The sequence below is a fragment of the Protobothrops mucrosquamatus genome, unplaced genomic scaffold, assembly GCF_001527695.2.
Source record: "Protobothrops mucrosquamatus isolate PMUCROS unplaced genomic scaffold, P.Mucros_1.0 scaffold7, whole genome shotgun sequence".
NCBI lineage: Eukaryota > Metazoa > Chordata > Lepidosauria > Squamata > Viperidae > Protobothrops > Protobothrops mucrosquamatus.
Window position 1 is genome coordinate 1,432,942 of NW_015386394.1, and position 13,737 is coordinate 1,446,678.

Sequence of the window (13,737 nt, forward strand, 5' to 3'; positions counted from 1 at the left end):
GGTTATTCCAGCTTGCAGGACTGGCCTAGGGGAAAATTTTTAATGGGGGTTTTAAAGTAATTTTAAATTAACTAGACCAATTATTAATATTTGTTTTTAATTATGTTTTAATCTGTAGTTTTGGGATTTGCATTTTTATCTGGTTGTTAGCCGCCCTGAGTCCGCAAGGAGAAGGGCGGGATATAAATATAAACAATAAATAAATAAATAAATAAATAAATATTGCAACTGGGAAAACCATGGCCTTGACTATATGTACTTTTGTTGGCAGGGTGATGTCTCTACTTTTTAGCATGCTGTCTAGATTTGCCATAGCTTTCCTCCCCAGGAGCAAGCATCTTTTAATTTCTTTGCTGCAGTCCCCATCTGCGGTAATCTTGGAGCCCAGGAAGATAAAATCTGTAATTACCTCTATATGTTCCCCATCTATTTGCCAGGAATTGAGAGGGCTGTATGCCATGATCTTGGTTTTCTTAATGTTGAGTTTCAAGCTAACTTTTGCACTCTCCTTCTTCACCTGCATCAAGAGACTCTTTAGTTCCTCTTCATTTTCTGCCATTAGAGTGGTATCATCTGCATATCTTAGGTTGTTGATTTCTCCCAGCAATCTTAATTCCAACTTTTGATTCATCTAGCCCTACCTTTCTCATGATGTGCTCTGCATATAAGTTAAATAGGCAGGGTGACAGAATACAGCCTTGCCGGACTCAATTTGAACCAATCACTGGTTCCATGTCCAGTTCTCACTGTTGCTTCTTGACCCACATATAGGTTTCTCAAGAGACAAATAAGATGGTCTGGTACTCCCATCTCTTAGCATAGTCAATGAAGCAGAAGTAGATGTTTTTCTGGAACTCCCTAGCTTTCTCCATGATCCAGTATGTTGGCAATTTGATCTCTAGTTCCTCTGCCTCTTCGAAATCCTGGAAGTTCTTGATCCACATACTGGAAGTTCTTCTGGAAGTTCTTGATCCACATACTGCTGGAGTCTAGCTTGCAGGATTTTAAGCATAATTTACTTGCATGTGAAATGAGTGCAATGGTGCGATAGTTTGAACATTCTTTGGCATTGCCTTTCTTTGGAATTGGAATGTAAACTGACCGTTTCCAATCCTGTGCCCACTGTTGAGTTTTCCAAATTTGCTGGCAAATTGGTGTAGCACTTTTACTGCATCGTCTTTTAAGATTTTAAATAGCTCATGGTTATCCCCAACAGAAGCTCTGAAACACCCAAACCTACTGGATATAAATAAGATAATTAGATACAAGGAATTAGTAAATGATCAGGGAAATTTGAAAAGTTTTGTTCTTAACCTTGTTCTCTATCCGTCTCTCTAACTAACCACCTGTAAATGTGTTTAAGTCAGATTTATATGTCTCCTGTTTTTTAATATACTTTTACAAAAAGAGCTGCAAGAATTGGATAAAATTATACATGGAACAGAAATAAAATTAATTAGCAATATATACAAATACCTATTGAAATATAAAATGGAAGAGGTTGTTAAAGACACAATGATTAGATGGGCAAAAAATTTCGGATATAATATATATGACTTTTTTTTGGGTGATTGTTTACCCCATCACCATGGTGTTTCTAGAGCACCTCGTTGTAAAAGTTAAAAAACCAATAAAATGTGTTTAAAAAAAAAACAAAAAACCTACCACCCCCTATATATAGCACCAAGTCTGGAGGGCAGAGTCTTGTCTACACTGCCTGGCTGCCATGTCCTTGGCTGCGCTGCTCCATGTGGACCTAAGCCATGCTTATATTATAATTAATGAATGGTTTGTTCTGTGAACATGTTTAATAAAATAATTATCACTCTCATTTTCTTTTGACCTTCTGTCAGCCATGGACATTTATTCACACAAACATTTGTATGGCTGAGCAACCATAGTAAATAACTTCCTCTATTGTGTGGTTTTCTCTGTATTTTTGCTAGCAGGCTCATCCTCTTGAGTTTATCTTAGTACTTACTATAAGTTAGGAAATATTTTCCCCTGATCCTAAAGCCAGAAAGAGATCTTGTGAGTGAAGCCATCTACAGGAATATTGAAATGCTAACTAATACATTATTAATACGTTCTATCAAGCTGTGTAAGAAATAAAGCCCTCCTGTTTTGGCAGCTGGAAAGGGGAGAACGTGGCCACTACTGAGGTTGAGATGACATTGGCAAGTTTGGATATCACTGAGGAAGTCAATGTATATGGAGTACCAGTGCCAGGTGAGTTTGAAACACCTATATAAATTTCTACACACCGTTTCCAATGCACGTTTAGAAATCTTATTTGCAGAAGATGCTTAATCTGGTTACTGGATTTACCCATTTAGGGGGATTGTGCAATATCCTGAATCATAAATTCACCTTAACCCTAACCTTATTAATTTGTATGCCTCCTCAACCTCAGGGTGGGAGCCATTTGGACTTCTAGGAAGAGGGTGTTCCATAGGGCAGGAACTGCAACAGAAAAGGCACACTTCTAAGGGCCCATAAGGTGACAATATTTAAAGGAAGGACCAGGAGTATGCCTTCAAGGAGGCTCAATAATTAGGTCCTAGGCCAAGTAGGGCTTGTGCCCAGTAATGTGAGGGCAGTTTGATCCTGTTGTACCTGAGGAATTGACAGGGTCCTCATGACTGTGAGCTGAACCTTATATTAGATCCATGTCCATCCGAGTTGGCTAAACTTTCCCATAATGTGATATATGGTGGGGTGTTAGATGTATGTTTTTTTCTTGAGATAAGGAGTGGTCTCTCCTTCCCTTAAAGAGGTGATGGTTCAACCCTTCCTCAAAAAGGCATCGTTAGACCTAATTGTTCTGGACAATTTTTATCCAATCTCCAATCTTCCTTTTTTAAGGAAGGCTGGTCATGCAGCAGCTTCAGAAAATCATCTTTGTTTTGAATTACCGTAACATGCTTTATATGAAAAGTATCTAAAAGGTTCAGCTAGTGAAAAATGTGGCTGCACGGGCAGTTATGTGCAATCCCTGATCAGTGCGCATTACACCTTTGATCTGCAAGCTACATTGGTTGCCCATTTGTTCAGTTCAAGGTGGGTTCAGTTCAAGGTGCAAAGTCAAGCACTACATGAAACAGGACCAGGTTATTTGAGAGAACCTTTCTCTCTCACTACTTTTACTCAATGCACCAGATCTGGCAAGAGGGGCATGCTCCAGGACCTATGAGACCAAGGAGTGTAGTTTGGATCAATTATAGCTTCCATGTGGTCTTCAAGAGTAGCCACCTGCAGGACTTCCAGTTTTGCACCTGTAGTTTCGTCCTGCCAGGGAGACCCTAGATGGATCCAAAGTCACCCTGAAGAGGCGACCATGAAGGAGGGGTGCCCCATTGATAAAAAAGCAATGGCGGTGGCTTCATTTGATCTGGGGAAAGCCCTCAGAACCCGACAGGAGAAAGGCTAGCGTGAGATCAGCGTCTAGCCAAAGCTACTTGCAGGCGAAGTCCAAGAGCACGAACCTGAACATCAGTGAACAGCATGCTTGGAATTGGTGAGAGTATTGATCTTCTTTCTTCTATTTACTAATTGAATCCTTGAGAAAGAGCCCCAAAGCAAGAAAACTGCTGGAAGTGAAGGGAGAGGACTATATCCCCATTCCCTTATAGACGGAAGTGGCAAATTAATATTAAGGAGGAAAGAGGTAGATTAAAATTCAATTTAAAATACTTCAGTCTAGACAAATTTATGAACTAAAAAACTGTCAAGATTATACCCTAAAGAGTTTTGATGGAATTATAAAAATATATAACAAAAATAACTTTTTGATTGAAAAAAAAAAATTGAAAAAAGAAATAACTGCTGACATCTAGTGGAGAATCTGAGCATAGAATACTAACAATAAGAACTTGGAAATTGGCAGAATGCCCAGAAACAAAGAAAAAGCTGTTCCTTTGAATTGCAAATAACCTTGAAGACAGCTGGGAACAAAGGAAGAGCCAGCTATAAGATTAAAAGTGTCTGAAAGGAAAAAAAACAACAACACTTGGACTGTTGTTTAAATCTAAGAACTGTTTATGGAAAAGAAAAACTTTGGCCTTTGGCTAATCTTTTAGAGGAGAATCTACTGGAAGGATTTAAAGTGGCCTAACACACTGAACTGTAATTTTGATTGATTGATAAATTCTTGAATTAAAACATTGATGAAAGATTATTTGAAGGGGGGAGACCACATGGATATCACATACGTTTGAAAAAATGACAGGACGCCACATTCAATATTATCTCCTGAAGGACTTAGCCTGGAAAATCAAGGGCCTCCAGAAGCAATACTTCAAGGCAAGATAAATACTTTCCAGGAGAAAATATATGTAATGTTAGGACAAATACAAATGACAATAGACATAAACCAGGAGGAAATCTGAAACAACTTTGATGATTTAAATAAGCATATTTCTAATTTAAATCTACAGTTAAAAAACACCCAGGAAATAACAACGAATGAACAAATAACTCAGATAACAGACCACAAATTAGAAGAATATTACCAAATTGATGAAATAACAAATGAAAAGAATTACAATTTAACACAAACAGGAAAAAATATACAAGATTCTGATACAACAAGAAAAATGGAATGGACTATAGAACTTCCAGGAGAAACATCAAAGTTTGGGAGACAGAAAGTATTTATCTTACTTACTTCATCTTTTGTATTCCCAACAACATTTGCAAAAACACAGGAACCGCCGGGTAAGCGGATCACATCAACTTGGAAAACTACTCAGCAAAAGAAGAAGATCAGAAATAGATACAAGAGATTTGACTCACCTTACCAGATGAACTATTACATGAACAAACACTTGTTTGAATATGGCTAAAATAATAGAGAATTTTGAACATAAAGGGGCCCAATAACAAGAGGGATAAGAGATTTAAGTAATATAGTATGTCCTATAATACTGTATATGAAATGTAAAAATAGTAGGTTGATGTAACTTTTATTAATATAAGTGAAATATAAACTGATTAAAAAGGATGTTGTACCTAAATATTATAAGATAGATAAAAAGTATAGTATTTTTATAATGCATGACATAAAATATTGGGATGATGTATTTAAATGGGAAAATTTGGACAGTTAGATGACTAACATATGAAGAAATTATGACTGATAAGAATTGGATTGAATATAAGGGAAATTAAGTGTAAACAAAAATTATGAAAATAGGATGCATGGTGAACTAATGAGATGATGGTTATAAGAATAATATAAGCTGGAAAAAATGTCATACATAGAGATTATTATCATCCGTATAAATATAAAAAATGCCTATATCTAATCATTTATATATTGAAAATATTAAGAATTATATTTTGTTTAAGGTTGAAGAAGAAGAATATAAATGGGAGAAGGGAAGATCAAATAAATATATCATTAATTAATATACTAATTATGAAATTATCAAACTTAATCATTATTAATTAATTAATTAATTAATTATTGTCTTTTTTTCTTATTAAAATATAAACCAAGACAACCTGCAATCTATCAGCTATCTGACTTCTGTAGGGTAGCCTGAGGGTAGAAAAATCTAAGTTAGATAGAATTGAGTAAGGAGTCCCATATTTTCTTTCAATTAGTGCCATCTTGCAGATTTACCTTGCACTGCAAGTAGAATTGCAGCATTTTCCCTTATCTGTAACTATTTTTTAGTTACTTTTTAAAAAATGGATATTTTGTGATATGGGAAGTAGTAGGATAATTTATGGAGACACAAAATAAAGTGAGGAGCATAAGGCCGTTTTGGTGAGATTGTAAATAATGAATGAAAGCTGCTTTGCTTAGCACCAGCAACCAGCAGTTTTACTCCTTTTTTGCAGAAAACATGTAGCTTTACTGTCAATTATTCTGCTTTATTCCAGGGCATGAAGGAAAGATTGGGATGGCAGCCATGCGGCTGAAGGATGGGTGCCCCTTTGATGGAAAGAAGTTGTTCATACATACCAAGGATTATCTGCCCAGCTACGCCATACCCCGCTTCATCCGTATCCAGGTGAGAAACGCCTGATTTAGGCTCTTGCTTCCACAGCCTAAGAAATCATTAGAAAAAATAACTCAAAGCCCCAGACTTCAGCATCACAAATTATAATAGAAATAGAAATGCTGCTGCCAATCAGAATATAAACAGAAAAGAAGTAAAAAGTAGGCTTGATTTGATCAATAAAATAACTAGAGTAAATTACATTGCCAGGAAAGAAAGCTGTCAACTGAGTTTGTATTTGCATGCAATTGTTTTGCTTTAAAAACGCTTACATTTTATTAAAGAGTAGAAGTACATTGATGATTTTAAAAAGTATAACTAGGAACAAAAAATGGGAATAATGAAAATAAAGAGTGTATATAAATTCATCTGAAATCTGAAAAGGAGGGGAAAAGTTTTATATACTCATATTCAATATTTCTGCACAGAGGAACAGGACTGGCTGTTATGAATTAGAGAGGTTGGAGAAAGCAGGAGGGAAACATTGGGCAGAGGTGAAGCTGAAGATGGGAAAAGCCTTGGGTAAAGGTTGAAAAAGACAATGTGATGATGGTTGTGGGGAGTGGAGGAGATGGAAGGGGCACGGAAGGCACCACAAAGGGATGCCAGAGGAGATACAGGGAGGGGATAGAGAAGGTTAAGGAAGGCAGTATCCCATAATGAAGACTGAAGAAGGCAAGAGGAAGCCCTGCTAAACACAGTAAGAGCAAACAGCAGATAGAAAAACTGGACAAAGAGTAAGAAGATAAGGAAAAACAAAGTTGCATATTTTGCACTCCTGATATAATCAAAGATAAGTATTTCTCTGTGCTCAGATTACCTGCCTTGGCCTGCTGTAGCTCAAATGTGGCAAGAAAACATGGAATTCATCCTCATGTTTCTGCAATCCAGTATGAAAATGCCCTAGTTACTCTTTAGTTTATGACACGTAGGATCTAACATTGACAAAATGGTTGAGGACACATAGAGACTGAGATCTGCCAGCTTCTATGGGCCACCTTAGGTTGTTATGGGTATAGCTTCTCCCCTTCTGAGCATTGCCCTCCATGGCCATTCTGGCCTTGGCTGAAAGAGAGTACAGAGTTCAGAGTTGGTGTTTTTTCAACAGATCACTAATACCACATTTGAAAATAAGTCTAACACTTTTGTGAGAGGCATCTAATGCTGTGCTGCCCAAACTCCATTCAAAGAGGGAAGAGAGCCAACTGCATTGCTCAATCTGACATTAGCCAATACATTACAGGTTTCGCACAGTTAATGCTGAGAAGGACTTTGTGTGTTGCATTCTTTACTGATTTTCTAGTTATGGGGACATCACTATTTTCCTACTCCTAAGGCATTTTGCTTATCTCAGGGGATACTATGCTAATGTCCTATCAGCTGCTGGAAGAAAAGTCTTCATTGGGGTTCAGTCCAAGCTGGGGATAAACAACATGGCAACTGCTTTAGAAAGAAGGGTGCAGTTTATTGAAGAGCCAGACAGAAAGATGGTTCTGGCAGGAAAGAGGAGAGAAAAATGGGCTGAGCACATGTGGGGAGTGGGTTTTTATACTTTCTGGAGCCTTTTGTTTGGAGTTGCTTCCTGTTCCTGTGGCATGAACTTTGACCTGAGTCTGAGTGTGCTTTTCTGGTATTCTGATGGTGATAGGTTAATCCTATTATGTCCCAAAGATCATATCCTGCTTCCCTGGTGCTGGGACTAATGACTCTTAGAGTTTGGGTGAGGTATGCAGATTTTAGGTGTCTTTGTCTTCTTAATCTCCTAGCTTCAACCTTCCTGATGGTTTACATCTGGATTTGTACAGAGCTGGCTTCTAGACCTGGGGCTATCAAGGGAAACTGGGCATACTTTTCTGCTTCTTTAAGATCCTTTGAGAAAGTATATTTTTCTGCCCTTTTAATATTTCCTTCTCTGGGGGGCTGACTTCCCACATAGCCATGCTGTTTTGAGATGTGGGTTTACTGTATTAAGTAATTTTTAAAGACAACCTGACTTACAGGCAGGATCATCTCCATATCTGTGACCAGTTAGATGGGCAACCTAATAGGTGGTGAAACCAGCTGTTCTAAAGATCCCCAGTACTTGCTCATTCATGCCTCACTACACATTAAGAAAGTGATGCAATGGATTTCCCCATGGGCAAATAACATTTGGTGGGAATCCATCAGTTTCCTTAATTTGTCTCACACTAGGGCAGTAGGGGAAGCACCATTCACTGGCTTTGTTACTCAGGCAGGGCAATAGTGAAGGGTTAATTCCTGACTCTATTCTCACTGTTGCCTTATACTTCCTGCAGGAGAAGCTAGAGATCACAGGAACTTTCAAGCAGCGCAAAGGTCAGTTGGTGAAGGATGGATTCAATCCTGCCAACATCAACGATCCCTTCTTCTTCCTGGATGACTCAGAAAAGAACTACATACCCATGACTGAGGAGATCTACTGCTCCATTTTAGAAAAGAAAAGAAAACTCTGAAAGAAGGTTTAAAGAGGAGCATAGCAGTGTTTCCTGAACAGCTTTGAAAGTGCAGCCATTCATGTTTTGATTTTGCTCAAGAAGGAAAGATTTATGGCCAGAATATTATTGCTTCTTAATTTGTGTGTTCTTGAGATGTCTGTTTAATATACTAATTGGGAATTTTTTTTGAAATAATAAAATGTTGCTACTTTCTCTTGCCACAGGATACATTTGTTTTGGAATGAAGCTTATTCTCGAGAAAGTATTGGGGAAGGTTAACTCTTTTTCCTCCAGTACCATTCCATATCTTGCTTTGTGTCCAATGTAGGAGAAACTATATCAAAGGAGTCTCAAAGCATCAATATATTGTTAAAATTCATACCAATACATGTTCGTGCACATGTCTAACATTTTTTTCCAAAAGAATTCATTTCTAAACTCAGATCCTCTCAAATACACCTTTGTATATTATTATTTTAAAATATATTTTAATATCAGTGTAATCTAGCAATCCATCTTGGATAAGAGAGGCCTGGATTCAAATTACCATTTGATCTTGATGCTCACTGGATGATTTCGGCCACTTTTTCTCAGCTTACTCTACCACATAGACCTCTAATTGAATGGGTAAAAAAATGGGAGGATCTTCATCAAAGTTTTTGTATCCCACCTTGAGGAGAAAAAAGGGGGATATTATAATCTTCACCCTATCAAACATGATCATAACATCCACTTCCACAAATACTTTAGACTGTTTTTTTAAAGTGAGAACTATATTGCAACAATCAGAGAAACATGATATTCAAAGCACAACTGAAGTGTGCTTTCATTCTTTTCTGCTCATTCATCTGAGAAGTATAAATCAGATGAAATCTGATTCAAGTTAAATCTGAAGTTCAAACTGAATTAAACTCTGGAGCATTCTTAGGTAGAAGTATCTCATACAGATAGTGTCATGCCTTCGTCCTAGCCTGAATTCGAGGAGACATGGAGCTGGAGCAGGACCCTGTTGAGGCCCTGCGGCTTCAGAGGACTGTGGGGAAGAGCAGGCCAGGGCCCTTCAGGTTTGGAACAGGGGAGGCAGAATTAAGGCAAGGAGCAAGCCCCCCCACCTGATCCTAGAGCAAGGAGAGCAGAGAGGAGGAGAGAACAACGTAGGCAGGCTCAATTGCTCGGGAGGAGAGCGGCCCGCCTCACTCCACAAGGCACACCTGTGGATTAAGATTTAAGGAGCCGCTGTGGGGTGGGGCATTTGCTGGGAACAAACATGGTATCTTGGGACAATTGTGAATTGTGCTCTTGTCTTTGTTTAACCTGGACATCTTGAATAACGGACTGGCTGGTTTCCTGTTTTACGACCGCAGACTGCATTTCTGAGTCTCTCCTCACAGACTGCAGCTTTTGGGGAACATTGGCAGTTATTAAAGGACTTGCCAGCTGACTGCTTTGCCTCTGTGCGGGGTCCTGGGTCATCACAGGTAGCTTAAGCCTATATGAGATACTCTAATGCAGTGATGGGATTCCTTTTAGAGATCGGGTGCCCAAACTGCAAGCCAAAACCCACTTATGTATCACCGGGTGCTGGGTGGGCGTGGCCCACTGGCTGGGCATGGCTATGATGGGCATGGCAGACTGGATGGGCATGGCCAGGGTGGGCATGGCCACCTCGATGTTGCTCCTGGGGAGGAATGCCTGTGGGGGCCGGGCAGGGTTGGGGGAGATCCAGGGGGGTTTGGGTGGGGCAATGGGCAGGAGGCTCATCCTTCAGGGTGAGGTGAGGTAAGGGAGGGGGCAAGGCAAGGTGAGGTAGGGGCCAGGGCAGGGGCTGGTTGCAGACAAAGGAGGGCTCCGGTGAGTAAGAGGAGGTGGAGGAAGAGGGTTTAAGCAAGCTTAGCAACCAGAGTGGGGATCCCCCCCTGAAAACAAACGTGCTTCGTGGGTAATCTGAAAGCATGACAGAAGAGACCAAAACCTGCTGCAACCACCCAGCAGATGGGAGGGGAATAAAAACCAAACAGCCCCTCCCCCGCCAATCCTCAACAGAAATGCTCATGACAATGAAAGCCTTGGACAGGAGGAAGAGCATGAGGAGGTGGGCTGTTTGATTGAACCTGATTGAACCTCTCTTTCCAGTAGCTGGCTTCATGTTCTATTTGTTCTCCTCTGCGCTGCTTGGGAGAATCCCAGCTGGAAGAGCCTGAATGGGGGAATTCCTCCCAACACTGGAGAAATAAGAAAACACAGGGTTGTCTCCATCTTATGGAACTCTAAAAATCTGTTACTAAAATTCACCTTTGCAGTTGCTACAATGCTAGAAAATTCCTTGTAGATTTCCTGATGGCTTGTAGGACTGTCTGCAAATGTAGAATTTTCTAAATGCATTTTTAGATTTGGAAAATATTTCAGCTGCCCACTTTCAAGGTCTCTTTAAAAAAACCTGCAATTTTATCTCATATGTTTTGATATCACAAAACATCCTTTCTGCTGTTTTCCCTATACCTTGTAATTGTTTGTTCAGTACATTGAAGTGTAGTGTAAAATCTGTAAAAAACATGAGGTTGGTAAGCCAGGTCATATCAGTGAGCTGTGTATATTCTTGCCCTTTTTCGTTCATAAACAGCCTAATTTCATCCAACCAGGCTACAAATCTCTCCAGGACTCATCCTCTGCTCAGCTACCGGACATTATTGTACATAAATAAACAATTATATTGTGCCTGAACCTTCTCAAGAAATGCTTGAAACTGTCGACAATTCAGAGCACAAGCCATGATGTAATTCACTATTTTTGTGACATCTTTGAGGACATCGTCAATTTTTTTTTGTTGCTTTCCCTGCGACAAAAAGCTTCCTGATGTATAATATAATGGAACTGAATGACTTGATGTTTTGTTTCTTTAACAAACAACTGTATGAAACCAGATGTTGCCCCCACCATAGAAGGTGCTCCATCACTAGTAATTGAAACTACTTTTTCTGGCCTTATGTCTTGTGACAAAAAAGCCTCCTTCACAGCATTGTAGATATCTACACTTTGTGTTCTTTCAGGCAAAAACATCAGTTTCATCAGCTCTTCTCTCATGATGTCACCAACAGCATAAAGCAAAATTACTGCTAGCCTTCCATGATTTTTTATATTTGTGCTTTCGTCCAAGCACACGGAGTAACAGGCTACCTTTTGTAAGTCAGTGGTGAGCTGCTGACTAACATCACTTGCCATGCACTGGACTCGATCTTTAACAGTATATCTGCTAAGTGGTATCTCAGAGAGGCACTGAATAATTTTATCCTTGTTTGGGAAATCATGAAAAAGAGAGTCACTGCCAAACAACATGGCCATTTTGATAATATCCCCATCAGAGAAGGACTTACCATGTTTTGCTATGCACAGTGAAATTTTAAAATTGGCAGCTGTCAGATGATTTGTTCTAGAAAGATAGTTGGAAAAACTAAGGTGCTGGGAATGATAGTTCCTCAATTTCCCTTTAAGAAACTCTTTTCTTTCAGTATCACCAATTTGGGCAACATTTTTGTGGTTGATGTCAAAGTGCCGCCTGACACTTGATGTGCAACACACAGCACTTTCGTTGCATAGAACACAAGCTTTCCCACTGCGCTCAATCACTCCAAATGACTCTGTCCAGGCCTCTTGGAATGAACTTCCACTATCTGTTTTGCTTTCTTTGCTGTAGTCATTTTTGGTGTACAAGACTTGGAGTCTACAAAAGCACAAAATTAAAAAAAAAATGAAGCAACCAATACAAATCTATCCCTAAATAACTAACACTGTTAGTTAACACTAAAGAAATGGATATTCCTTGAATCAACAATCTAGGAGGGGGGAATTAAACAATGAAAGCACAGTGTCTTGGGTTTTACAGGTTGTTGGAAAAGTACTCATTCATTTTACCAGATGCTGAAAATAACAGAAATCTGAAGCAGAACGCCTGTATTAGCAGATGCAACTGATATAAAATCTGGACGAAGAATGGTCAGTAAAGCATTCTTGGTTGTCTGTTTTATCTTTCCTAATAAGCTGTAACCAACTTCCTCTCTTCACTTTGCTAAACCTGTGGGTCCCACGCCATTCTACATACCTGCAAGAAGACTCAGGGCTTTTCCAATTGCCTAGCAAGGTGTCAAAAACTTGATGATAACCCCCCAAAAAGGAAAAAAGTGATAAAGTACAGTAGTCCTCCACTTACAACAGTTCACTTAGTGACTGTTCGAAATTACAAAGGCGCTGAATAAAGTGGCTTATGACCATTTTTCACTTATGACCATTGCAGCATCCCCAGGGTCATGTGCCTCCCTCCTTCTCATTCCCATCTCCCTTCTTTCCTTCCTTCCTTCCTTCCCCCTCCCCTCCTTCCTTGCCTGCATCCCTTTCCCATTCCCATCTCCTTCCTTCCCCTTTCCCTCCTTCCTTCCTCTCTCTCTCTCCCTTTCTACAAAGCGCAACCACACATGTCCTCCTCCCCCGCCCCCACGAGCCTTCTGCAAAGCACAAACGGACGCCATGTCTCATCTGCCTTCTCCAAAGCACAACCACACATGTCATCCTTCCCCTGCCCCTCTGTGAGCCTTCTTCAAAGCACAAACGGATGTCACGTCCCACCTGCCTTTTCCAAAGCGCAACCACAGGTGTCCTCCTCCCCCTGCTCCCCACGAGCCTTCTGCAAAGCGCAAATGGACACCTGCCTTCTCAAAAGTGCAACCTCATGTATCCTCTTTCCCCCACAGGCCTTCTCCAAAGGGCAAACTCATGCTGCTTCGCTCACTCGCCCTTTCTCCAAACTGCTGCTGCTCATTCATTGCACCGTTGCTTCCAAATGCCGTCTGCTCGCTTGCTCTCTCTCTCTCTCTCGCTACACTCCCCCCAAAACCTGCTCCTTTTTAAGGGTTCCCTCTCCCCGCCCAGCTCTTGCAGCTGTTCCTGTGAGAGCGCTGCTGGATTTGGTTTCCCTGCCAACTCCAGTTCCCACTAGTCAGGCGCACAAGGAGAGGGGGAGGGGAACATCCCTCTGGCGCGCATGCCAACAGATAGGGCTCTGCGTGCCCGGTCTGGCACATGTGCTAAGGTTGACCACCACGTACCTAGATTACCTCCCACCGGCCGATACGCTCCCACAGAGAGGGTCTCCTCAGGGTGCCGTCAGCCAGACAGTGCCGGCTGGCGACCCCCAGGGGGAGGGCCTTCTCGGTGGGAGCCCCCACCCTTTGGAATGAACTCCCCCCAGAGATCCGGGTGATTCCGGATCTCCCCTCCTTCCA

The 13,737-nt window shown here is 40.6% G+C and overlaps 1 protein-coding gene across 2 annotated transcripts in view; it reads left to right on the plus strand.

Moving 5' to 3' along the window:
* The window catches only part of LOC107282428 (very long-chain acyl-CoA synthetase), a 45,199-nt gene extending 36,573 nt beyond the window's left edge, over positions 1 to 8,626 (plus strand). For both annotated transcript variants that reach the window (XM_015810206.1, XM_029282984.1), the window contains 3 exons: positions 2,132 to 2,229; positions 5,890 to 6,020; positions 8,306 to 8,626. In XM_015810206.1, the coding sequence (XP_015665692.1) occupies positions 2,132 to 2,229; positions 5,890 to 6,020; positions 8,306 to 8,482 (406 nt within the window). In that variant the 3' untranslated portion in view covers positions 8,483 to 8,626. The remainder of the gene's footprint in view (positions 1 to 2,131; positions 2,230 to 5,889; positions 6,021 to 8,305) is intronic.
* Positions 8,627 to 13,737: the final 5,111 nt, after the last annotated feature.